We start from the raw sequence: 27,213 nt of genomic DNA on the forward strand, positions 1-27,213 counted from the left end.
AGATTGAATCCTTACTAAAAGAATAGAACGCAGGCTGGAGAGATGGCTCGGTGATTAAGAGTGCTTATGGCTCAATCACAAGGACTGGAGTTCAGATCCTGGCGCCCATGGCCAGCAAGTGTTTTAACTTCTGCTCTAGGTTCTGATGCCCTCTTCTGGGCTCTGCAGCACACAGGCACTGGCATATGCACAGACAACACACACACACACACACACACACACACACACACACACATACACACACACACCTGTAAAATAAATGGTAAAAAAAAAAAAATAAAGCTTGAGCCAGGCAGAGGTGATGCACACCTTTAATCCCAGCACTTGCAAGGCAGAGGCAGATGGATCTCTGAGTTCAAGTCCAGCCTGAACTACAGAGTGAGTTCCAGAACAGTCAGTCAGGGGTAGGCAGAGAAACCTTATCTCAAAAAAAGCAGAGAGAGAGATAGAGAGACAGAGACAGAGAGAGAGAGAGAGAGAGAGAGAGAGAGAGAGAGAGAGAGAGAAGCAAGCAAGCTTGTACTTATTTGTTTAAATCCCTCTGGCTTCCTGTGATCTCCTCCACACAAGCCTTCAGCAGTGTGAGGCCATCTGCCATGAAGCCCCCTCAGAGGCTCAACAGAAAGGGCTGTCTAGTCATGGACTTTCTGCTTCTGAAGCTACAAGATAAAATAAGGCTCTTTTCTTTCTGTATTGGTCAGGTTAAATACTTTCTGATAGCAACAAAATGGATGAGGACTGGTGAGGTGGTTTAGGGGGCAGAGGCACCTGCCATCAAGACACACTCTCTGAGTTTGAACCCCTGGGTCCACATGGTGGGAATGGAAAACCCACTCCCACAAGTTGTCCTTTGACCTCCTCCAGATGTGCTACGAGGCATGTGCAACACACACACACACACACACACACACACACACACACACACAAAGAAATGTAAGAAAAAGGAATTTGAAAGAAAATGGATGAAGATGGAAGGAGGAGACGGGAATGTGTAATGAGCATCCCCCATTTTGGCTCTGACGTTTCCCCAGACATGGCTCTTGAGCCAGAAGAGAGCAGAAGAGAGAGAAAGCTGAGAGCAACCCCTGTGCTCCATGCTCCATTCTGCCAAGTCGGATTCCCCCGTGCTGGCTGCAGCGACTCTGGCCTGAGGGTGGTATTCACCTGTGCCCAGATACTCACCTGGCTCTGGCTTACAAACAGGTGCTTGGGAGCTGCCTGAGCTCGTGTACTGCGCAGGTACTGGCTCCAGCTGAACTCTTCTGCCTTGTAACCTGGGCCCCTCGGGGGGAATGAAGAGAACTCCATGCAGAGGCCGGGCCATGGTGAGGGCCCCAGGAATGAAGTAGAAACAGGCAGGTCTGAGGTCCCCCAAACCCTCAGGGCCCCTCTGCTAAAGGAAGATGGGACCTGGTGAACACTCAAAGAGTTTAGGAGCCTCAGGGTGGAGTTGTAGCACAATGGGACAGAGAAAGTGGCCAAAGTTTTGGGCTTAAAAAAAAATATGGGATGCAGGGTGACCTGAAGGGAGGTCTGGGGACTCACTGTCTTTCAGGGAGGGCTTACCCTTGGGAGGCTGCAGCTTGTGCCCAGTCTTCTCAAACCAACCAGCAGGATGAATGTCAGGGGAGTTGGCATTGATCCAGAAGTCATGGCATTCAGAATACCCATCAAAGTGCAGGCGCAGGCGGTAGCCGCACACCTGGTCGCGACAAGAGTCAGAGGCACGTCAGTGCCAGCAGATAGCACCTTCCCACTCCTCCGCCTTTCCTGGTCCAGCCTGCAGTCTCAAGGATCCAATGCTAGCAGGTGCCCTGGGTGCTGAGTGCATGGTGGGTGGACTCTGTGGCAGCCTGTTGCCCTCCTAAGCCCCAGACAGGAAGCAGAAAGTACTACAGATTGTCCTGTGCCCTTGGACTCTTTCCTCCAGCCACATTCTCTCACCGAACACTCAGTATACCCTGCTATGCTCACACCATCTCAAGCCCCAGGGACCGTTTTGCTGCATCTGCTTGGAATTTCCTGCTCAAACACAGATTGCGGCAGATAGGCCTTCCTACGCTTTCCCTGCCCACTCAGGCCAAGTGGAATATTCCTTGATCAGCAAGCCCATGACCTGTACTGCTGTGTTCATCTCATAGATTCCCTTCCTAGAGGACAGGGCCCTGTTTGATTCGAGACAACATCCCCGCCTTTTGGACCTTTCATATCTACCCCATCCCCAGCAAAGACAACTTATACTATCTAGTAATACTAGTGTCACGCTGCTCCCTGTCTGCTTCCCAGTCTTTGACTTTAGCTTTCCCTACATTCCAATGGATCCTCTTGCAATGTCTGGGCTCCCTGAGGCAAAGCAGTGCCTCTCACAATGGCTCCATCACTCTACACTGAGACACTGGGAGGGTATTTCCAACTCACCTCTGCCACAGTGAGGATGAAGTACATGGACGGGTGTTGAGGGTCAATGCCTTCCAGCTTCATGCCCAGTTTGAAGCCATTCTTGTTATGGGTGACTGCCTGGGACTGTCAACGCACAGAGTGGAGAGGACCCGGCTTCCATCCAGCCTTATCCTTGCCTCATGGGCTTGGGGTGAAGGAGCTCCCTTAGGCCCCAACTGCCTGCTGGTCTCAAAGGGGTGATTTATTGGGGATCTGTCCTGCAAGGGGTCCCCAGAGGGCGAGAGAACTGCAAGACTATTCTGCAGGGCTGGATTAGGGCTAGAGGTAAGGGTTCTCCCACCTACCTCATGGTGAGGTCAGTGTTAAACTGCAGAAAAGATACCAGAACCCACAAGTCAGCAGATGAGGGGGGGAGCCTGGAGGGCACCTCCCTACTTCTTCCCACCCAGGAAGTCCCTTACAGGATACTCTTTTCAACTCTAGACATCTTCATCTTGCTAGTATGTCAAGGATCGTCCAGAAGAAAACACTAGAAGCCCTGCACTTGGTGGTGAGTCCCTGAATTGAGAAGATAAAATCTCCTTAGACTGAAATTGTCCAACTCACATCCTGGAAGAGGCTGACTGGGGCAGTGACAGCCTTCTGCTCCTCCAGGTAGGACTCCCAGGACCAGCCTTCCTTCTTCTCTTCCGACACTGCAAAGACAAAACAGGCAGGCTGGACAGTCTTCCTCGGTTTCCCCTGACTGAGCTCTACAAGCAAACCTTTGTCTGTCCACACGGACCTCTTGCCACACTCAGCTATGCCAGTGCCAGGCACAGGGGCCTCAGATCTGAGGCGAGGTCACAGATTCTGTCTGTTTCTCCTCCACCCCCAAGCCACTGTCAGCAGATGCCCCTTTGGATTCCACAGCAACTAAGATCACAAAGTATCAGCCACGCTGTCCTTGGACATGTGCAAGGGGCGGATTAGTGACGAAGCCTGAGCCAGAGGACTTAGTCGCACTGCTACCTAAGCTCTCAATAAGGGAAGAGGAGGAGGGAGAGAAGTAGGAGGGAGAGCAGGGAGGAAAAAGTGAAGGACAGAACACACAGAAGTAAGAAACCTTTCTAAAGAGTGTTTTCTTAATTACTTGCAGGCATAGACATACAGATACGAGAGTGAGCCTAGTGTACTCCAGCACACAGTCTTCCCAGACATGTACATGCCGAGGGTGGGCACATGTGTATGTGATGGGTACTTGCATTCATGGACATGAGTGTGTGCAAACACACACAGAGAAAGAGGTGGGGGACACATAGAGGTATGAATGAAGTACTTCCAGAGTCTACAGTTTGGGTCTTGTTCATAACCCTAAGTGTATCTGGGCGAGAAGGATGGGACATGTTCCTGCTGGTAAACTTCTGGCCTCCACGCACAGGACTCTTTAAAGGCTGTGACAACCAGTTACCACCAGTGGGCTGAGCAGCTCAGCTGAGGTGCCTTCCATTGAAGGCCACAGACAACCAGAGACCCAACGACGCATAAGCACCGGCTTGCATTTTGGCAATGGACTCAGCTTTGTAATGTCACCTAGCATAGGGCGCATGTGAGGATTCTGTAACACGTGGTCCAGGAGAGGTCCTTATGAAACACCAAGACTAGAGTCAGGTTACTGATTCTTTCTGCTCTTACTCAAGACAGATTAACCCAACTCTTCCTTGCTCTGGCTCACTCAGCCTTGGGTCATTCCAGCTTGTGGTGGTTTGTTGGTCAGGAAGATGGTTTGTTCCTCAGTGGAACTCAGGTCTGTTCTACAGCTGCCTAAATTCCTTAATCACTGCACCAAACCTTGAGCTCCTGATGACCTGACCCAGCTAAGATAAATATTTTGTTCATCAACTGATCAATCAAGCTATCAAACTCTCTCTCTTGGACATTGATGGCAATGCCAAATCTAGTGCACCTTCAGGGCATCCTTTGTCCTGAGTAAGACTCCTGCTACAGCCCTCCCTGACTCTCCTAGCTCTCTACACAGCTTCATCTATACTCACTGAGCAGGAGCATGAAGAAACAAAGTCAGAGTTCAGAATGCCAAGCTAATCATGTTGGTGTTTTTTTGTTTGTTTGTTTGTTTGTTTGTTTGAGCTACTGGGATGCCACCTCATCCTGTCTGATTATTTTCCAGAACACCACTGCTATGACCAAGTCCTTCACAATACCCAGGTCTTTTTCCCTAGATAACATTCTGTTTGCTTTACCCTCCCCAAACTGTGGCACAGGCTCAGTCCGTGGCTGAGTACTTGCCAGCATTCTCATTCCAGGCACCTCTAATGCACCTAGGCACTTCAGCCCTGGGTTCACTTCCTTTTACCCATCCTCTAATACAGCCAAGTTATAAGATGCCCTACACACACACACACACACTCACACGCACTGCAGCAGACGCTTCTCACAGTCACTTTTCTGATCTGTTAGCTCTTATGCTACCAGCCCTCCCTCATATCACTTCCTTCCCCGCACCAGTGCTAAACTTTTTTCTAAATGTATATGGTGGCTTACCTGCATGTCTGTCTATGCATCATGTATATGTAGTGCCCATGGAGGCCAGAAGAGGGTATCAGATCCCTCTGGAACTAGAGTTACAAATGGTTGTGAGCCACCATGTGGATACTGGGAACTGAACCCAGGTCCTTTGAAAAGCAGTCGGTGATCTTAACCATTGAGCCATCTCCATACCCCCCACCTATGCTATCATGATGCTTTCACTGGGCATAACATGTAGCAGGTCTTCAGCTTCCTGTCTCCTATTACACACCTCCTGCTTTTACCTTAACTATTCCTTTTGCCATTTAGTGGAGCCACCTGTATGCCATGTCTGCTGCCAGAAACTGGGAATCCAAAAATGCCTTAAGGATTTCATATATATCATCTCTTTTAGAACTCCCAATGCAGCTGAGCGGTGGTGGCACGCACCTTTAATCCTAGAACTCAAGAGGCAGAGGCAGGCAGATCTCTGTGAGTTTGAGGCCAGCTCAAGTCTACAAGAGCTAGTTCCAGGACAGCCAGGGCTGTTACACAGAAAAACCCTGTCTCAAAAAACCAACCAACCAACCAACCAAACAAACAAACAAACAAAAAAACTTCCAATATCTTGAGATGATAAAAGGAACTGGTAGGAACCCCTTTCAAGGATGGGAAAAGAGATCTTATACTGTGTATCATCCACTAGCTAGAGTTAGTTGGAAACAAGTTTAAGCCAAGACCAAGCTTTCACAATAAATAATAAGTCTTTGTGTCATTATTTTGGAGCTGGTGATCCAAAAAAAAGTCTGACAAGAAGTCCCATTGTGGGGTAACATATATCCACAGAGGGCCAGAGAAAGTTGAAAAAAATAAAGGTCCAAACTCAGAAGCAGATATAACTTCTTAGTAACCACCATTTCTCAAGCAAACCCAGTGCTAGCAGTGTACAGAGGTGCAGCTCTTTTAAGAGGCCCTGCTGTGCAGCTGAGGACTTGAGCAGCCAGCACACTACTCAGCACCAGGTACAAACCACAGTACAGCTACAACAGCTTCCCAGAGCTGGGATGGATAGGCACAGCTGGGATAGTTAGGTTCGGCTCCCACCACTGTCTGTGGAACCAAAGTGGGTGGAGCCAACCCCCAGCACCATGTGCTAAGACAGCCATGCAGTGGAGGCCTGGTCATTTAATGTTTGTCTCCTATGGTCAGAGAAGGCTGAAGACATGCAAAAAGTCAGGTCCAGGCCAAGAAAATTTCTGAACAGGTACAGTATGCTTAAAAATGTGTTTAGATGCTGAAGAAAAAAAAGAGAAAATGGTTATAGACAGTTATAGAAAAAGATATTAAAAATAATAAAGTAAGGGCTGGAGAGATGGCTCAGAGGTTAAGAGCATTGCCTGCTCTTCCAAAGGTCCTGAGTTCAATTCCCAGCAACCACATGGTGGCTCACAACCATCTGTAATGGGGTCTGGTGCCCTCTTCTGGCCTGCAGGCATACACACAGACAGAATATTGTATACATAATAAATAAATAAATATTTAAAAAAAAATAATAAAGTAAAATCTTTAAAGAGTGAGTGAAGTAATATAAAATAAATGAGTCATGTAAGAATGGGAAATATAACATAGGACTTCTGGATCCTATAGAGCACTTTGTTAACTTTAAATTTTTAAAAAAGCTAATAAACAAAAATGGCAACTGCTGAGAGACACTGAATTGTGAGGGAAAATTACCGAATTAAACCAGTCTATATATTCTAAGAATGTCTTATCTTTAGAATGGAATTCAAAAAATATGCTGCATTGGGAGAGGTTATGACTGTTTTCACAGGAGACAAAAAACTAGATTCCTTCAAAATAAATAAAGACCAGATTTGATTGAGGGAGACCTCCTGAAACTCCTGACTACAGGCATGAAGGAAGAAACCAAGAAAAACTGCAAGACAAGTGACGTACAAGCTGGTGACTTAATGTGGGAGCAGCTCAGAGACTGGGTGAGACGTAGTAAGCCATGTTAGCTACCGAGTCCCCATGACTTATTATTACATGTCATCCTTTCATTTGGCATAGATGGAGATTTATATTACAGTTTGGTTACACAGTTCAAATTGACTTATAAATGACAGATGTCTTACATGCTCAAACATATTGAATTATCATTAGTTGATTTGTGCATACTGCATATTCCATACTTGAGTTAATGCAGATGTGTACATTACTTTAAAAGTTTGTGTGCTTTTAGAAGAAAGAGGATCAGACATCAATGAAGACAAGTAGCTCAGCTGATCCAGCCTCTCAGAATGCCTCTGTTGCAGTTTCCTCAACAATCTGTATCCAGAACAACTTCAAAGTGGCCAGCTGAGAGGTTCCAGCCTCGCAGAATACTCAAGCTAGGATTTCAAGCAAACCTTGCACTTTTCCATTAACAGAGACTGGACAACAAATGATACAGCTAGATCTCCTGGAACGTGACCATTAACCCAATTTTCTCAGGGTCTCCTAAAGATGCCATCACCCCCAGGAAGCAGAAAGTAATTTTGAGGACATGATGTCCACATTCTTGAGAAGTAGAATGGGTGGTTTTTTCCTTGTCATTTTTTTTGCCATTGTTTAGGGGAATTGGTTGAAAATTGTTTCTGGTCATGGTAATGGAGAAAAAAAAAAGGGAGGTTGAATTCAAGTATCTTGTTTTGAAAAGAAAAAGAGGCAATATAGGAATGATAGGATAATAGGGTAGATTATTGAATCTACTTTTAAACTAAGAAGCAATTATTAATCTCAAATATTTTACATTGGTATAGATTTTTGTATATTGATACAAATTTAAGGTAATTTTGCTTTAATATACTATATATGTTTTTACCCTTGTTTAAGGTAATTTTGTATATTGATACAAATTTAAGGTTATTTCTGTTATAATCTGTTGTAAGGTAGTATACCTATGCAGCTCATTTAAAAATGTAATGTAAAGCTCAAGTCCTTGAAGGTTATTATTATAAACTATTTAGAATAATTCTAAAAATGCAGGTTAATAGTAAGTTATCTATAACAACCAAACTTGTAACCACGTTAGGTATGTTTTTAAGGTCAAACAGAGATAAATTTAAGATAGATGGTCTTCAAACACTTCAGAAACTACAGAATATGGCATTTAAGATCTTTTAGTAACATAAGGCTTTTCATGAGAGTGAGACATGTCTGTTCCTGGAAGCACCAACTTACTTCAGAGAAGATGGTAGGCACTGAAGAACCTCCATCTGGAATTTGCTTTCACTGTAGCAAAGCTAACCATTGGGCAAGAAACTGCCCTTGCCTTGACTGCTGACAGGATACTGTCCAAACTGGACAAGCAGGACACAAAAGAAAATGACTGCTAAATTTTACCAAGACAAGGTAGAACAGTCCTTCAAATAATCCCTGTTTCACTTGGTGGTGGTGGTGCACACCTTTAATCCCAGCACTTGGGAGGCAGAGGCAGGCAGATCTCTGTGAGCAACACAGAAACCCTGTCTCAAACAAACAAACAAATAAATCCCTGCTTTACAGAAAAGTTTGTCAGATATTCTAGACCTGTAGGATGAAGAGGGATGCTCCAACATTGCAGAGAAACCTTAGGTGACTGTTGAGATCGTCATGTGTTTCTGTCATTTCTATAGCATTGAAAGTTCTTTGCTTTATACTTCCTGTTTTCTCAGTAATATTATATCTTTCTCATGTCTTTCATAGGATTGAAGATGAGATAGTTAAGCTATTTTCTTTGTTACCAAATTAAAAACTGAAACCTACAAACAGATATAATTTTTATGTATGTATTTATTTATTTATTTATTATGTATACAATATTCTGTCTGTGTGTATGCCTGCAGGCCAGAAGAGGGCACCAGACCCCATTACAGATGGTTATGAGCCACCATGTGGTTGCTGGGAATTGAACTCAGGACCTTTGGAAGAGCAGGCAATGCTCTTAACCTCTGAGCCATCTCTCTAGCCCCAGATATAAATTTTTTAAGATTGAAAAATATAAACACTTAAGTGATTTATCTAAGAAAATGTTTTAGGTCTAAAATGATACCTTTAGGTTGGTAATACAAGTTATAATAGAAAAAGGTTATGTATAAAACTTTGGACTCATCAAGAAAGGCTAAATAACAGGATAATTTCTCCAAATTTGTCAAATAAATTGGGTATTGTAAATATAATTGTTACCTGATAATTGTTTTTATTGTATATAGTTTTGCTACTTTAGAGTTAAAACTTTCCCTTTTTATTTAGACAAAAAGGAGAAAATGTTGTGGAATATTCGTACACTGTATGATGTACTGTTGTGACTGACTTTTTTTTTTTTTTTTTTTGGTTTTTCGAGACAGGATTTCTCTGTAGCTTTGGAACCTGACCTGGAACTAGCTCTTGTAGACCAGGCTGGCCTCAAACTCACAAAGATCCACCTGCCTCTGCCTCCCAAGTGCTGAGATTAAAGGCATGTGCCACCGCCATCCGGCAAGTTTTCATAATTAATAATAGTCTTTGTGTCATTATCTGGGGTCTGGCAGTCCCAAAAGAAAGTCTGACAAGAAAGTCCAACTACAGCTGTCTACAGGGAAGAAGGAGCCTGCTTCTGACTGGTCTACGAATATGAGGCATTTTTTACATGATTTGTGTGAAAGCATCGCAGAGGCCAGCTGTGAAATGGATTCCTTCCGGCTTCCAGAAGTGCTCCTTTGCTTGTTCCTGCTTCCTCAGATGCTCTTGGCAAGCTCAGCCTGGTCAAAGCCAACCTGGAAACGACTACAGCAAAGCTTGGGGCCCTGCTGGTGCTGCTTATCCCAGTCAGTGATACTTCCATCCACTCATCCAGCCAGGAACCTGGCAGTGATCTGTGCGCCTCTCTACTCCCCAGAATCCTCCAGTCCTGCTGATCCCAACTTCCGTGTCTCTCTTGAGTCTGTCTCCACCTTCTCATTTAGTCTTTGCTCTAAATATCTCTGATAAGGAGGTTTCTCTTTCCCCCCACAATAGCTTCTCATTTCAAACTAAGGAACAAAACCAGACACAAAGCCGGCAAAGCCTCTGGGAACTAACCACCCGTTCCTGCTCATGCTTCACCACGAACCTCGGTGCCTCCATGACTGTGAGTTTGCACAGACTGAGCCCTCTATTTCGGGTATCCTGCACCATAATTTTCTTCCATCATCCTAACTTTTTCTCACTCTCTAAGAACCAGATCCAGCTGCAGCATCTAGTCAGGGTTTCACAAGGAATACATGTTCAGCAAGTGTTTATTATATGACTAGAGAAAGGACAGATGACTGTACCAAGTCACGGAAGGACTGACTGCACGTAGCAGTTGTCCTATGAAACAGTTTTATATTTACGTACTTCACGCATAATACCTGTTATATAACATACTTTATACTATATATTATACATCATATTGTTATATGATAGCTACTTGTCTATATAGTCATCTCTGCAACTGTGACCTCCTTAGGCAAGACTTGATGTCTAGCTTACTCTGAATGCTCGGCTCCTAGCCAGTGCCTGATACACAGTAGACAATATCTAGAGGATAGAGGGAAAAATGCAGCAAACAGGATGCCAACATCATGGACCATCTAAGGCTACATAGTAAGATCCTGTCTAAAGGAGGGATGGGGTAGGGAGAGATGACTAGGTCTTGAGGGCACCGCCTGTGAACATGCTGCTATTGAGGAATTATTCTGAGAAACTAATGAAAGCCAGAGACTATCATCTCCCCCCAAATGAAGGGTTTGTAGTGTTTTGCATGGATATTTGGATTAGGAACTTCCATTAAGAAAGTGTTTCTACAGCGGAGTATGGTGGCATATGCCTATAATTCCAGCTCTGTGAAGGCAGAGGCAAAGTTGGTCTGAGATGCAAGGTGAGTTCCAGGCCAACCTGGGCTTACAGAATGAGAAGATGTCACAAACAAACAAACAAACAAACAAAAATCAGAACGTCTCTAAGCTGGGTGAGGTGGTAAATGCCTGTAACCCAAGATCTGCAAATCCAAGCCAGGAAAACTGTAAATCAGAGGCTAGCTGGAGCCAAGGCCTAAGACCTTGTCTCAAAAAATAAAGACACCTCACTAAACCAGATGGGATGGTAAATGCCTTATAATCTCAGTACTCGGCTGAGGCAGGAGAATCATTCCTTTGAGGCTAACCTAGGTTGTATAGTGTGATTCTGACTCAAAAAAAAAAAAAGGTTCAGGAGTGGTGGTACATATCTTTAATCCCAGTACCAGGGAAGCAGAGGCAGATGGATCACCGAATTGGAGGCCAATCTGTTATGTGTATTATGTGTAGCAAGTTTCAGGCCAGCCCAGAGCTAAACAGTGAGCCCTGTTTCAAAACAAAACAGAAAATCATCCTTAAAAGTCAAAAAATTTTTTGAAAGAAAACAGTCGGGGAGGAAAAGAGAAAGAGAAAGCAACTGAGAAGGCAGACAGAGTCTCTGGAGTTGGCATCCTGGCATGTCTATTCTGAACTACACTCATTCTGAGGCCCTGCCAGCCCATATGTCACTATAGCAGTTCAGCACAGCGCCAGTTTCTTACACCCAATTTAAAAGTGAGCAAGGGTCTAAATTTCTCCAAAGAAAATATATAAATGGACAATAAATTCATAAAAGAGATATCACATATCACTTACTAGTCATTAGGAAAACACAAATAAAAACAGCAGGGAGACATCCCACAGGATGGCTAAGATGGGAAAAACAGAGTCACCAAGTGTTGAGGACAGGGATAAGCTAGAACCCTGCACATTCTGTTGGGGATGCAAGATTACAGTACAGTCACTTTGAAAAACAGTCTAGTTATGTATCCAGATGATAAACGCAGAGCTATTATGTGAAAAAAAATTCACTCCTAGGTATATGCCCAATATAAATGAAGCATATGTTGACAAAAAAGCTTGTACAATAATTCAGATAAGAGAACATAACAGCCCAAATTAGAAGCAATCTGCCCATCAACTGATGAATAATCACTGGTGTGGGAGGTCCTTCTGTCTATATGTTGCTTTTATAGGTTAATGAATCAAGAAATTGCCTTGGCCTATAGCATGGGAGGAGGAAGGCAGAGTCAGGGAGAAGCCATGGAGCCACCAGAGATAGATGCTAGAAACTTTAGCCGGTAAGCCACAGTCACATGGTGATACACAGATTAATAGAAATGGGTTAAATTCATATGTAACAGTTAGCCAGTAAGAAGCTAGAGCTAATGGGCCAAACAGTGATTTAATTAATACAGTTTATGTGTGATTATTTTTGGGCTAAGCTAGTGAGGTGGCTGGAAACTAACGAGTGGCTCCCTCCAACAAATCACAGCACGGATGTTATTCAGGAAAAAGGGAATACAGTCCCACGGATACTAAAATATTGCTAGACCTTGATACCTCGGTGCTAAGGAAAAAGAAGACAACCACAAAGTTCAACATGCATGATGCCATTTGAATAAAATGGTCCAAACAGGCAAATATATGCAGAAGGCAAACTGCTGGTAATTTGGGGGATAAAGGTGGTTTGTGGGGATGACCACTGGTGGGCACAATTCACCTTGAGAACCCGCTCCATACCAGGCTAAACATCCAAGACACAGTGATTAATAACCTCAGCCCCAGGCTGGCAGGATGACTTAGCGTGTAAAGGCACTTGCTGCCAAGTCTGATGACCAATCATTGACCCCAGGAACCAGGCGGTGGAAGGAGAGACCTGAGTCCAGAAAATTTCCATCTGACCGCCAACAGACTCTGAGGCACATGCACCTCCCCCAAATAGATAAATGCAATAAAACTATAAATAAACAAATTCAGATCCTGGGTTGATATAATTTAAGTGTTGAGGAAGGAAGATATAAAATGGTTACATAGATGATTCCCAGTATGGTAAGTTCTGCTTAAATCCAATTGACTGCTGTCACCTGGGACTACAGAAATACTAACAACAGACCTGAGGGCTGAAGTCAACTATGAAGGACCTCTTTCTTAGACCCAGAAGATCAGAAAGGGCCCCAAACAGGAAGGTCAGGCTAATGACCAGTGTGGGCTTGCCAATACCACCACAGGGAAGTAATACTACACAGCTCCTCAGGTCTTCAGATACCGAGCCCAGACTTCGCAGGAGGGCCTCCTCACAGCTGAATGATGCAAGATAAGCCGCCCCAAGAATAAACATATAACCATGCACAAACCACAAACGGTCACTCGGTCACTTTCATATACACTGACCTGTGCTCACATGTACTATATGCAACCACAACCATGACCCACAATTTCAGTCTCACACCCCGGAAGTATATAAATACTTCACATAAAGAGCTGCGCATGGGCCGCCATACCCAGCTGGCCTTGGCTCCACTCTTCGCTCTCTGGGGTGCTGGTGGTAGGCTGACTCTCTGGATCTTTTCCTTCTTCTTGCTTCTGTAGAAAGAAAGACTCATTCCAGCTTCCTGTCCTCATGGGTCAGGATGTAAGTTCACCTCTAGACCTTGGCCCCTGCCTGGATCTCTGGTTCCATGTTATGCCCAAAATTGGAAGAGTTTCCTGCAGGGTGTATGTGGGAACTCTGCTCCTGAAGTCAACTCATTGCTTGGGTCTGCACCACTCGGGGGTATAGATCCATATGAGTACCCTTGTCACACAGCCTGACGACAGTTCTCATTCCCAGATGGGGAAACTGAGTACATGAGCATCTGTTCTGTGCTGATTTTACCTGCTCAAGAGATTCTGCATCTACAGTTTCAGTCCTGTGTTTCCTGACCTCTCGTTTAGGTACTAGACTCTAAAGATTTCGTTTTCCACGGCCATGCATCCACCTTAGGAGCCAATGCCCTTGTGTGTGCTGTAACCCTGACACCAGTCCATGATGGGAGCCACAGAAAATTAGGAGAGTGATCTGTAGGTCAGGAGTAGTCAGGAGGTGGAGGCAGAAAGATAGGGGTTCAAGGCCAATCACATCTACAGAGTAAGTCCAATTTCAGCCTGGGCTAGCTATATACTAAGTTCTTCTTTCTTTCCTTCCTTCCTTCCTTCCTTCCTTCCTTCCTTCCTTCCTTCCTTCCTTCCATCCTTCCTTTCTCTCCTTCCTTCCCTCCCTCCCTCCCTCCCTCCTTCCCTTTAATTAGGTTTAATACCTGATTCAAAATGGAACCAGAAGATATGGGAGCAGGCATCACAAGATCTCCACCCCCTCCCCCATCTTGGACTGACAAGATTACAAAGCTGACGTTCCAGCTTCGCATTTCTCTCCCCGTGTCCCTCTTTTTACCATGGCCTCTGTTTCTGACTCCTCTGATGGGCTCTGGTACTCCCTATGTTTCCTCTTCTTCATGGGCTTTAGGAGCTCAGAAGCAACAGTACAGCCCGAGTTCTCTACTATGACTGACCTACAAAAGAAACGTTCTCATTAGAGAAAAACAAAAACAAAAACAAACAAAGCAAAACAACAGCAATAAATAATAATAATAATAATAATAATAATAATAATAATAAACAACCAAAACACTATAAATTCTGTAGAATTCACAGTATTCACATTCTCCTAAACCTGAAGTCGGAAAGATAACTCAAGGGCTAAAAAACGGGGCAAGAAAGGCTGTAACTCCTCGTTCTTACCGCTTCTGGAAAGGCGGAGGGCAGCGGTCACCTGAAGAATCGAGGTCTGAGGCAGTGCTTTGTTGAGGCCCAAAAGTCTGGCACTCACAGGAGCTCGTGTCTTCTGGGGGTTCCTGAGAGGTGTCTTCTTGAGGGTCCTGGCGGACATCTGTGGAAACCCGCTGGGCCTTAGCCTTCTCACCCTGGAGAGCCACATGCAGGCTCCGCCCACATCCCTACAGCCCATCTTCTACTGGACAGCATCCTTCAGCCTTCTTCACTTAGGACTGCCTCCCTTCACATTCCCCTCTAAGAGTCTTCAGGGAGCTCAAATGTCACCCACCCACACACTGGCCCCGGAAGCAGGATCCTACCAGGATACTGGGTGCCCGTATCGCTTCCTGTAGAACTACCTTCATGTCCAACCAGGCTTTCTCGCTGCCGTTCCGGGCTTGGCGGTGGCTGTACTCCCATCATATTCAATGGCGCATATTCGCTTATTTGGAACTGGCAATACAGAAAAATTTGAGGACCGTGACTAACTACTACATCAGCTCTCCACCCACCTTAGGTCACCCACACTTTATTTTGCTCTGCCAGCTAACACTTCTGGGGGTCTATAGACTCCGCCCACTCCGCCCCGACCACGCCCCCACCTACGGTTCCCGGTCAGGGGATTACTCACTCTAAGCCACGCCCACCAGCCTCAGCCTTTCCACCTCAAGCCCCGCCTTCAAGCCCACAGGCCCCGCCCCACAACTGCCAATTCTCTTGGGCACTGACCCGTAGGCCACTCCCAGCTGAAGGTGTGCAAACCCCTGTCCAATCCAGGAGCCTGACTGTGCTATTGGTTCCTGGCCCGGTGCTTAGCTGTGGCAGAATGGTGGCAGTAACTGGTTCGCTGCTAGTCACTCGCTCCAGGGCACCTACACGGACTGGCTCTCGGGGATAGGACACAACTGAAGCTGGGCTGGGCAGACTAAGGGTAGTTGCACTGGCTGGAAACAGATATGCAGATAAGACAGAACACAGATGAGTCGTGACCCTTTCTCCTCCCACGCATGTGTATATAGGTGAAAAGCAGGTATAGAAGAGTGCAAAGTGGCCAGGTGAGGTGGCACATGCCTTTTTAATCCCTGCACTCAGGAGTCAGAGGCCTGCCTGATCTACAAGGCAAGTTCCAGGACAGCCAGGGCTACACAGAGAAACCCTGTCTCAAATCAAACCAAAACAAAACACAGTAACGAAAAGAGTGAAAAGTATCATCCTTGCCCCTGTCCACATCCTCTTGAGCAAGTACAGGACCTCCAGACCACTGATCTTGACTTACTAGGAATAATAAAGGCAGTTGCAGGCAGGTGAGGACGGGAACCTGCGCTGTCCCTGGCCATCAGGTGCACATTGACCTCCCCTGTGGAAGATCCCTTCAGTGTCCTTAGCATCTCCATTTCCGTGTGTCCCTCCATCCAGATGAGTCTAAAAATCAAACACAATCACCAGTATGATGAGGATGGGGATGGAAGGGAATTTTTGGAGGAGAAACCGGTCACCTTCAAGTCAGCAACTTGCTGAGAAAGGTCTTGTTTTTGAGAGGAGTGGTCTTTTTGCTTTTTGCGTTTGGCTTGTTTGTTTTTGAGACAGGATTTCTCTGTAACAGCCAGAACTGAAGGGTTTTAGGATATCAGCATTGGGTCTGACTTCCAGCCTTTACCAGGTTATTGATAGAATTCTGTCCAGGCCCTGCATCCTCCCCTGCCCATTATTTGTGAGGATGGGCATAATGGCATGTGTGAGGGTACCATGCACACTGTGTGTACAGAAATGGCTTATAGGAAGGATGATTCAGGTCAAGGTTCTGTTTTGGTCAGTGGCACAGACCAGGCTAAGTCCAAATCACTTCTTTCTTGATCCCCCACTTCCATTCCCTGTCTTTGAGAACTCAGAGTCTTCAGGACTACATTCTACTCTATTCAAACAGGGTCAGTCCGTGTGGAAGGTGACATCTTTCCTGATCTTGTTCGTTTGTGTTTCCCTGTGCACCACTCCCTCCAACCCCAGACACAGCCATGTATGATCAGCCATAGATTAATTAAAGAGGGCCATAACGCCTAGGCTGCAGCCTCTGTTGAACAAATGCATGTATCTGAATAGCAAAAGAGTAGCATATAAAAACCCAGTCAGTACAAGGTCCAGAAGCTGGGAGTTTAGCTTATTGCAAAGCCCTGGACTAGCATGCATGAATCCTGAGTTCAAATCCAGCAAGGGGGTTGGGGGACAGAGAAGAGAAAGAAAGAGGGGGTAGGGGAGGAGAAGGGAGAAGAGAAAGGAAGGGGAAGGGAGTGGAGGGGAGGGAAGGGGAGAAGAATGGTATTCCACAGTATGGTTACTACTCAGCTGCTCCTTAGTAGCCATGGCTTCAGGCATAGATGGTAAGGAAGAATTTTGAGGCTGAGCCCAGGATGGAGTCTTGAGTTAGACTCTCAGCTTCACCACATTCACTTAGTACCTGTGACTCCAGATATGCAGCTTTCCCACTCTAAGCCTCAGTTTTCTTTTCTTTTGTTTTTTGTTGTTGTTGTTGTTGTTTGTCTGTTTTTCAAGACAAGGTTTCTCTGTATAATCGCTTTGGCTGTCCTGGAACTCACTCTGTAGACCAGGCTGGCCTCGAACTCACAGAGATCTGCCTGCCTCTGCCTTCCAATTGTTGGGATTAAATGTGTGCACCACCACTGCCTGGCAAGCCTTAGTTTTCTTAACAGTAAAGAAAATAAAGGTGACAATGGCACCTACCTGAAGGGGCTTTGGTGAATGCTGGCTGTGAAGTACTGATAGCAGCAGGCCTTCGACAGATAGCAATCCTCTCCCTTTAGAGAGAAACTCCAGGGAGTTTGGCAGCTTCTAGACAATACCATGGGCACTGCCTACTTGCAAAGTCAAGTTGCAATGGCTGCTGTCTTGTGCCCACCCTCCCTTTCTCTCTTGCTGTTCTTGTGCATTCATTTATTTCCAAGAGTTTCCTCCCTAAAATGGAATATATTACAGATGTCTATCATTAGAAGTATAAAGCCATGGTATAAACAGGTCGATAGGGTCAGTTATCTGACCTGATTAACTAAAGAAGCATTCAAACCAAACAAGATGAGTTTTTAAAACTTGAGTTTATAAAAATCCAGTATCCCCCAATTTTAATTTCAATTCATTTTGCTTTTTACAACTTAAGTGTTTATATCACTTAGAAATGTTAGTTTTATTTTATGTGTACAATTGCTTTCGCTGGAGCCTCTGTGCACCGTGTGCATGCAGTACCTGCTGAGGCCAGAAGAGGGCTTCTGATCCTCCTGAAACCGGAGCTCCAGATGGTTGTCAGAGACCATGTGGTTGCTGGGAATTGAACCTGGGTCCTCTACTAGAGCAACAGGTGCTCTTAACCCTGCGCCATCTCTCTCTGCCTCTGCGCCACTTTTAGCTATTTTAAACAGAATAAATATTCTATTTAAAATACTGACAATTATGAAGAGAAGCTGTTTATTCAAAGAAGTCTTTAAAAAAAAAACAAAAAATCAGTTCCCTCTAGCAGGTGTCTCAGAGAAGCAGCTGAAGATGGTCGTTCTGACAGGACTTTGCTGTCTGGTCTCAGCATGTCCTGGAGAGCCAGTGAAGGGCCAACACTGCTTTATGCTTTGGGGACAGTGGTGTTACTGAGACAGGGTTCTCATGAGCCTTATACTTTAAGGGATGAGGCTGGAGCTGGAGACACATTTGAAAGTTGTTGCACACAGATGGTGTTTAAGACATAGAAGGGAATGCAGAGAAAAGAGGGAAGCCTTGGAGCACCAGAACAATCACAGGTTGGGAGGGCAGAGGAGATCCAGTGCCAGTGTGAGGAAGGCTCACAGCGAGCTGGGAGCAGCGTCAAAAGAGGCCCCTTCCGGAGACTCACGGAGACAATTGTCAGCTAGCAGCCTTGCCAGGGGAACTCTCATTCAAATGTTCTCTCCCTAAGACAGCTATAGATGATCAGTTGGTTGAGGCCTATCAAAGCCCCGTCCCTTTACCTTCATTTGAGGCATCTCTGCAGGGCCATCTCAAGTTTAGGGGTTCCTGCTCCACAGGCTGAAGCTCTGTTGAGACTACATCAGCATTTCACCATCTCTGTTCCATCTTGTTGGCTTCACAGGGTTATGCCCATAAACCTACACTTAAAACTGTGTTTCCAGGAAATCCTACTTAAAACGAGAGTAGTTGCACATAGCAAGCGCTCAATAAACAATTTTTGAACGTATCCATATTGTCTGCCAGGCTTTTTACACACTCCACCCAGAGCCCTCTGAGGCCTTGAATACAGCAGATACCCAATAAATGTCCTGGTGGTAGGTGTTGGAAAGAAGGGAGATAGTTCTGGAGGCACACAGAAAACTTGGAGGGGGTTCCCCCAGCTCGTCCCTGCCGAAGCTGCAACGTAGACGCTAGCGAGTGGAATGCGCGGTTGGAGTGTCCAAACCCACCACCCGCCTCCCTCGACTAACGCAGACAGTTGCGGGCGGGGCGGTCACTGAATCCATTTGCTCTGCAGAAGAGTTACTTTTTTTAAAACGTCAAAATGGCGGAATTCTTTAGTCGTCCCCCCCCCCCCCGCTTTATAGCCAATTTTTAAAAAATCCTATTTTGTGTTAAAAATATTGAAAACCAGAGACAGAGGAAAGTTTGCCAAATGGCCTATGGAAACCCAAACTCGCCCTCCACACCGTCTCATTAATGGAAACTCTTAATCGATTGAATGTCTTTGCAAGGCCGAGTCTCTGACCTCCCCGCGGCTCTGGATGCCGATAGCAGTGCCGGTGGGCTCGCTCGCCCGGCATCCCGCAGCCCCCAAAGGGAATGCCCAGCCCTGGTACTGCAGAGCCACCTCCCCAGACTGCGGCCAGTGCGGCAGGAACTGGGAAAGAACCTGGGGCGGGGCCCGCAGGATACCTGCGCTCGCCACGCCGGCCGGGACCGGAGTGTGACGTCCCGGGAGCCCCCAGCCGGAGTCCACCGACCCGTGCTTACCTGCAAGGCTAGCGGGTGCAGCCCGCGCCAAGTGACCGTGGGCGCCCGGTGCGGCGCGCGCCTGCGCACACAGGGGGGCGGGTCCGTTCCCTGCAGAGCGCGGCGCGGAGCTCCTTAAGCCGCCTGGTCTGAGCGGCCGTGGACCCAGGTTGCAGCTTTTTTTTTTTTTTTTTTTTGTCGGAGCTCTGGGGGTGCAGGCTTAATTGCCTCTTCCCCACAGGACCCGTTAGCTTCTCGGGAGAAGTGGGTGGAAATTCTTACAGTATTCTGGGAACCACGGAGCCGGGAGCGGCAGCCAGCCTGATGGACCTCCAGCTGAGTGGTCTGTACCAGGCAAGGTGCACCCCTGTATACACCTGGGTCCCACATTTGGAGAAGGGGATTTCAGGATTTTCGGAAAACTCTCCTAGGATGGGTGAAGAGCACGCATCCCATATCAAGGAAGCTTGGCCCCACGCGGCGTCTGGCCTTGGGCTTGCCTGGCATGAAGGACCCTAGCTGTGCCAGCCTTTGGGTGGACCTACTGCCACTGGTTGATGACGTGACCTGGGAACATCACTGTACTCCTGTGCTTCCGTTCAACATTGAAAGACTGTCAAGCCATGTTCTAGAGTTCTATAATGGTTCCTTTAGTGTTGATTCAAGCAGGTCACTGGCTCCTCTTGCGCCTTCCATTTCCTGAGCTCATCTCTCTACCAGACCTCTATTTTATTGGTTCTTATTCTGGTACCACGGCTATAACTCATAGAAACGAGTAGTTCAAGAGTTTAGGAGACCCTGCGCTCTAGAATGAAGAAAATACACCAGTTCTTAGTATTCCCAGTTCCTAGCACATTGGGTATTAATGAACAAATGTCTTCTGGTTGACTCTTCAGTGCCCCACTTCCTTCTTACACACAGGTTATTTTGCCCTTATTTCACCCAGAAGGAAAGAGGTCTATTTGGCTCTTAGGTGGTAGCCATCAGCCAAATCTTTAGATTCCTAGTTCAGATGAAAAATAATAGTTCTTACTTAAATGGTAAACTCTCACAATTGTTGTGACCAACAGTTTAAATTTGAACTATTCTTTACATATGTTGTCCAGTCTCAACAGTTCTGAACACATTTTGTGTTCTTAGGGACAAGATTAGCCAGAAAAAGGATGGGGACTGCCATTATCATAGAAGCCTCTTTAAACACAGCAACACAACCATTGCTGTTTTCGTTTATCTCTATTCAGACTATGCTTATTTAAGATTCCAAAATGGTTAAGTATTAAAGTGGTTAAACCTATTAGAACACATGGTTTCTCAATAACAAATTCATCTTTTAGTGATTCAAACAGATGCGTGAAATTTGAGCAGGTGGGATTCAGAAACGGCTCATATAGACTTCAGTTGCTACTTTCTGCCTATTTACATTCTCATCCGTCTTAATACCTGTTGTTCATTCCAACACCTCCAGGGATAGAGAGCCCCTTCCAAGCTCATGTGATATGGGCAGCTCTGCCCCTATGCTGTTTACCCTGCTGGCCCCAGCTTGCTTTAAGAGGAGAGTGAGCAAGTTCAATGCTTCCTTCATATTCCACCCCCTTCCCAAGATTGGGCCCAGATGGTGTTGGCATAGAGAAGCATGGAGCAAACTTGTTTGGAGGCAGCCCATTCTTCCTGTTTCACTAGGAGCTGAAGTCACTGTTGATCCAAGGATCTCAGAATAGCAGGGTTTTGCCCTTCACATGTGAAAACATCTTTGCTTCCCCAAACACGTCAGACTGCGCAAATTGGGAATACTTTTAACACAGAAATTCCCTGTCTAAAGACACCTAAAAAGGCTAAAATATCACAAGGAAGCCGGGTGGTGGTGGTACAGCACTCAGGACGCAGAGGCAGGAAGACCTCTTGAGTTCAAGGCCAGCCTGGTTTAGAGTTTCAGGATAACCAGGGTTGTTATACAGAGAAACCCTGTCTCGAACTCCCCCAGACCCCCAAAAAATCACAAGGGGGCTTGAAGAGGTGGCTTGGTGGTTTAGAGCATATGTTGCTTTTGCAGAGAACCTAGATTTGATAGGTGACTCATAACCACCTGTAACTCCAGTTCCAGAGGATCTGATGCTGACTTCTATGGGTACCAGGAAGGCATAATGCACATGCATACGTATATACTACATACAGACATGCAAGCAAAACATTCATACACAAATTAAAACTATTACAAGAAGCAAGCAAACACAAAGATGGGAAGTAATTCACTGAACTTGTTAAGGGGGAATCGTCAGGAGCAGCCGTCAGGAGCAGCACACAGGGAAGCAGCAACTCTGTCCTGGCATCTCTTGTCATGGAGGGGTGGGGCGAGTCCCAAGTGACTAGAGTCTTCGATTTTATCACTCACAGTGAAAGCAGATGGGGCATTAAGTCTTTGTGGTATTGTGGACTTGGAACTGAAATTCTCTGTCTAAAGATCACTCATTTTCTGAATGAGTGGGGGCGCCTTTCAAACTGTCCCTTGCTGGAAGAAATAGTCATTATTAACTGAGTCCATTTTTTCCCTCTGGCTTGTTCTAAATCATTTCTCCTCAGCTCACCTTGCCTTCCAGAAAGCCCTGCAGACTGTTAATTTTTTTGGGGGGGGGGTGGTTCAAGACAAGGTTTCTCTGTGTAACAGTCCTGGCTGTCCTGGAACTTTGTAGATTAGGCTGGCCTTGAACTCAAAGAGATCTGTCTGCCTCTGGCTCCCAAATCTTGGGATTAAAAGAATGTGCCACCATCACCCAGCCACAGACTGGTAATCTTATGTCAGAACTTAGCTGTCCACTCAATGATTCCCCAGGTATAGGTGACCCCAATAACCCCACACAGAACTAGCCCTGTATGACCAAGACTGCTTGGCTGTAGGTTTTTCCTACCCCGAATTCTTTCTGCAGTAGCCCTTAAACTCCTGTTATTATCTTGAAGAAGCCTAGGCCAGTCCCATTCCTTCCAGATGGCCATACTAAATTCTTTACTGGGAACAGAACCTAAGAATCTATGCATACTCAACCAAACCAACCAAAAATAAATAAATAAATAAAAAACCCCAAACTCTACATCCCCAAACCCCTTCTTTCTGAAAAAAGTTCCTATTGAGCAGTTTTGCTAATGTAATCCTATGTCAGTCTCCCAAGTAGCTGGGATTACAGGTATGAGTAACAAGCTCAATTTAGCCACTATTCAGGCTTTTAAGGTGACATCCAAATTTGGTCTTTGGGGACCAAGAATTAGGCAACTACCTCATTAGACTACAGGTCCAGGAAAATACATAGGCCATTTGGGGTGGGCTCAGAAAGCATTTTTCTTTATATGGATGCTTAGTGGAGACACATCATCTGAGGAGGATAGAATACCTAAACTCATATCACATGCACTAGGAATCACACACACAGTACCCTTTAGAAAGTATTGTGTGTATATGATGTATGAGTATAGGTATACATGTGCCATGGCTCATGAACGGAGGTCACAGTACAACTTTTGGGAGTCAGTTCTTTTCTTAAATCATGGCATCCATGGATCAAGCTCCTGATGCCAAGCTTTCAAGCGTGCACGGCAAAGCTTTTACTTGCTGAGCCATCTCCCTGGACCTACCCTCTTGGCAGTCATATTGAAGCAAGAAAGGCAAAGCAAAAATTGGTTCTGGTAGTACAATTAAATGTACTACTCCAAAGAGACAAAACACCAGTCATGGGAACTTGCCCATTTAGCCATCAGCAGACCCGTCTACACCGACTTGAGGTACCAGTACAGTTTGAAGAGTATAGGGCTCAAAGGCACATTCATGTTGTCCTGGTAACTGAGCCAAGATTTCTTGAGCCCAATTCTGAGCTTACCTGGGCAACAAGGTACCATACTGTTAAGGTTACCCTCAGACTTTTTGTACATAAGGACTGCATGTTGTTTGTTTCTTATGTGTGCCTGGATACTCTGGAATTGGAGTTACCATGTGATGCTGGAACTTGAACCTGGGTCCCCTGGAAGGACAGTCAGTGCTCTTAACCACTGACTCATCTCCCTAGCCCTTAGATTGCTTTATTTATTAAGGCTGCTGGGGCTGTTTTAGAAATTTTGCTTTCACCTGATTTCTTGAAAAGTCAGCCAAATAGCTTAATGTGGGTTGGTAACAGAACTTTTACCAAGAATAACTCCTCCATTTTGGTCTATTGTCATGTTTACATATGCTAGGTTTTGTGTGTGCATGCACATGCTTACATGTCCAAAGGACAACGTACAGTTTTTTTTTTTGACTGTGTTGTGTTCCAAGTACTGAACTCAAGTTGTGTCAACCATGGTAGAAAGTGCTTTTACCTGTTGAGCCATCTCCTGTACCCCCATTTTAGTCTATCATTTTAGGGTCTACTGCTGGAGCTCAATCCAAAACAATGACCCCCCTGTAAGCTTTCACAGAGGAATGGAAGCTCACAATTTTGGCTTGTGAGCTCACCCTCAGATTGCAGATGCTGCGTCATTTTTTTTTTTTTTTGAATCCACAGGCTGTGGAAGCCTGGGGTCTGAGTAGTACAGGATCCCTAAAAGAACAGAGGATCAGAGAAATAAAAAGCGATAGGACAGCCATGACTCAGTATGAGGCCCTTCAGAAATATATCACAAGGTTCTAGATACTTTGGATAGGTAGGTAATTCAGCTGAGCAGACTCAAGCAGACATAGGACAAGGTGACAGTAGATGCTTAAATCCATCCAGTCCTGTAATCTCAAGCCCCATTGTTAAGATCACAGTGACACCAGTAAGAGACACCACTAAGAATGAAGACATTCCTTCTTCCTCCCATGTCCATCTTGTTTGCACAGACTAGTATAAGTATGGACATGTGACCCACATCTAGCTGCCTAAATAGTCCAAAGGAAGGGACAGCCCGACATAAAGGCCTAGTTTAGGAACTCTAGGGTTTTAACACTCATTGCAAAGACTGGTTAGCTGACGCATCTCCAGCTTCCTGGGCTGGGCACTGCAACCACTTAAGCCTTAAAAAAGAGTCCCAACGACCATCTATGTTGTTTACTTGCTCTTCGTGCCTTTAAAAAGTAATTACCAAATAATATCTTTAAATAATGCCTTTAAATAATAATCATCAAATGGTATCTTAGGATGGAAGAGAGGAAATGATGTGCATGGCTGAGGGAATCCTAATCCTCATCAGAATACCACTGAGACAGCTCAGGGGTTAAAAAGCACTTGCTGCCAGTTCTGGTCATTTGGGGTCAATTTCCAGAACCCACAAGGTAGGAGTGAACTGCTGAAGGCAGTCTTCTGACACCTACATACATAATAATAATGTAAGAAAAAAAATATCATTAGTCAGGAATATAGCTGTGGTAGAACACCTATCTGGAATGCATAAAATCCCAGCAACTTTGCTCCCGAACACTACAGAATGAAACAAAACACCGGGTTCTCAAGTAGAGGTTTGGAATGTGGTCAACAGACCCAAGAGGACCACAGATTGTTCAGTTACATAGCAGTTTCCTGAAAATCTAGGTGTGGCTCTATTTTCTTGATCTTTTTGCAATGCCAGGTACTGAATGTGCTACCAGCACTACAACCATTAATACTCCTGGCCTGTGACTCAAGTGTACGGAAATTATAGGCAGGTGCCACCACACTTAGCTCCAGGGCAGGATCTGGGGTAGCAGGGCCTCGATGACTGGAACATGTGGTGGTCTGTGATGGTAGTCATGTTTAGGACTGCAGGGTTTCAAACCCATTGCTAGAAAAGTACTAACTCAAGCATACCCCAGGTCCATACCTTTGTATGAAGGTAACGTTAGGGGAACTCAACCGAGTGCAGTCACAACTAAAATGCAACTAGTATAAGTCTATAGATAAAATTTTCTTTTCTGCAAACAGGCACCATCTACTTTAGAAATCAAGTGCTCTGATGAACTGAGCAGAATTGGCTTCATAGGCACAGGGTTGAAGGATCAGAGTAAGATGGGGTCCTTCATTTCAAAGTGTTCCTTTTCTCATAAAGGCCAAAGCAGAAGGGCTTCCTTATTAGGTCAGCTAGGATTGGCCTGAGTGAGGATCTACCTATTTACTGTCTCTCATTTCTTGAGAGGCCAAATAAACAACTGTTTTCTGCATGACTTCAAACCTGAGCATGAGCGATTCCCCTCTGCTCTGTTGGGCCTGGTGCAGGAAGTCCACACCAACAATCCTCCGACAATTTCATATGAGAGCTTATTAGGACATGTAAGGCTAGATTCCACCCAGTATTTCTCGATCTGGATCAGTGTGTCCAGGGTGGGACCTGAGAAGCTGCATTTCAGACAAGTTCCCAGCTTTTGATTTAGGTAAACATCTGTGAAAAATAAAATCTATCCATTTACAGCAAATGCAAAGGCATCAGACAACTTTAATTAAAGCAAAACCAAGACTGGGAAAATACACAATGACCTAGCTGCTTCAATCTTTATGGGGCAACGGAAAAATTTTTGTAAACCCACCCTCCATTTGGGGCAAACTTACCTATGCAGCCCTGATTTCAAAAATCATCTTGTGTTGGATTACAGGCTTTGGCCACATTTGGCAGGGCTTAAAGAGATGTTAGAAGTCCCCTCGAACTATGTACTATATCTTATCATTATTAAATGCCGAGAGTTACCTTCAAAATTGGAAGCACACAGTATATACTGTTAAAGCTTAAGTGGGTGGTGGTTTATCCCACTTTTCTTACTGGTATTTTAAATTCACTATAAAAGTTAACAGCAATGGTCAAGTGTCATGGCACATGCCTATAATCCCAGTTCTCAGGCTGAGGCATCTTAAACTGCTGTGAGCTTGAGGTCACCTAGATCAGAGTGACTGTCTCAAAACATGAGTATACTTATTTTGTCTTCTGCAGTTTTGTCACTTCCTAACCCAAAATGTTTGGGGGTTTTGTTAACTGAGAGCTAGTGTACTGGAACCAGTGCCCTGGGATATTCAGACTATTACATGTCTATCTATTATTCATGCTGTCAAGAAGCATCTCCAAAGTAGAGTACAACACCTGCATGTCTTACTTCCTCCAAGGAATCAGGTGGACTTCACTGCATCACCCTTTGTTTACATTTTATTTTGGGACTGAAATTCCTTTCTGGTCAAACTAGTGCCCATTACTTTATTAAAAGCTACAATAGAAGCTTGTAAATCACTACTGAAAGTCAGGTCTACCCACAAAGGCTACTTATTTAGGATCTGAAGAAAACTGTATTAACCCACCCTTTTAGCAAAGGCTACACTTGTGGTTAGAAATTTAAAATTATCAAGAGTCTGAGGTGGTAGGATTGCTGAGCTGAAGGTCAGGCCCTAAATACAGTGCCAAGAAAAAAGTGACAAGCACATGTACAAATGTGATACTACATGCCACTGATACTGCCTTAAGTCCAAAGTCATCCTTAGTTTGAGACCAGTCTAAGAAATAAAGACACCTTAAATAGTATCTTCCTTAGTAACTAAACTTAAATTTTATATTCCAAGTGTTTTTTTTAAGACAAGCTATACTAATTATACTGGCTGGCAAGATTCCTGCCTTAGCCTCCCACGCTAACACCACAATCAGTCCCCTATTAGTTTGCACATGTGAGGGAAAAGCTGCATCCTGAACTATGCTTCAAGCCCTAGATCATTCTTAG

The 27,213-nt window shown here is 45.1% G+C and overlaps 1 protein-coding gene across 1 annotated transcript in view; it reads right to left on the bottom strand.

Moving 5' to 3' along the window:
• The window catches only part of L3mbtl1 (L3MBTL histone methyl-lysine binding protein 1), a 33,583-nt gene extending 13,872 nt beyond the window's left edge, over positions 1-19,711 (bottom strand). Inside the window, exons 1-13 of the mRNA XM_087911047.1 lie at positions 18,575-19,711; positions 17,826-17,985; positions 17,310-17,540; positions 15,850-15,995; positions 15,303-15,517; positions 14,933-15,026; positions 14,541-14,688; positions 14,194-14,311; positions 13,265-13,346; positions 3,007-3,095; positions 2,419-2,523; positions 1,567-1,702; positions 1,183-1,274 (exon numbers count right to left, since the gene is read on the bottom strand). Coding sequence (XP_087767173.1) covers positions 1,183-1,274; positions 1,567-1,702; positions 2,419-2,523; positions 3,007-3,095; positions 13,265-13,346; positions 14,194-14,311; positions 14,541-14,688; positions 14,933-15,026; positions 15,303-15,517; positions 15,850-15,995; positions 17,310-17,431 — 1,347 coding nt within the window. The 5' untranslated portion in view covers positions 17,432-17,540; positions 17,826-17,985; positions 18,575-19,711. The remainder of the gene's footprint in view (positions 1-1,182; positions 1,275-1,566; positions 1,703-2,418; positions 2,524-3,006; positions 3,096-13,264; positions 13,347-14,193; positions 14,312-14,540; positions 14,689-14,932; positions 15,027-15,302; positions 15,518-15,849; positions 15,996-17,309; positions 17,541-17,825; positions 17,986-18,574) is intronic.
• Between the last annotated feature and the right edge of the window lie 7,502 nt (positions 19,712-27,213).

The sequence above is a fragment of the Myodes glareolus genome, chromosome 10 (assembly GCF_982192425.1).
Source record: "Myodes glareolus chromosome 10, mMyoGla1.1, whole genome shotgun sequence".
Taxonomy (NCBI): domain Eukaryota; kingdom Metazoa; phylum Chordata; class Mammalia; order Rodentia; family Cricetidae; genus Myodes; species Myodes glareolus.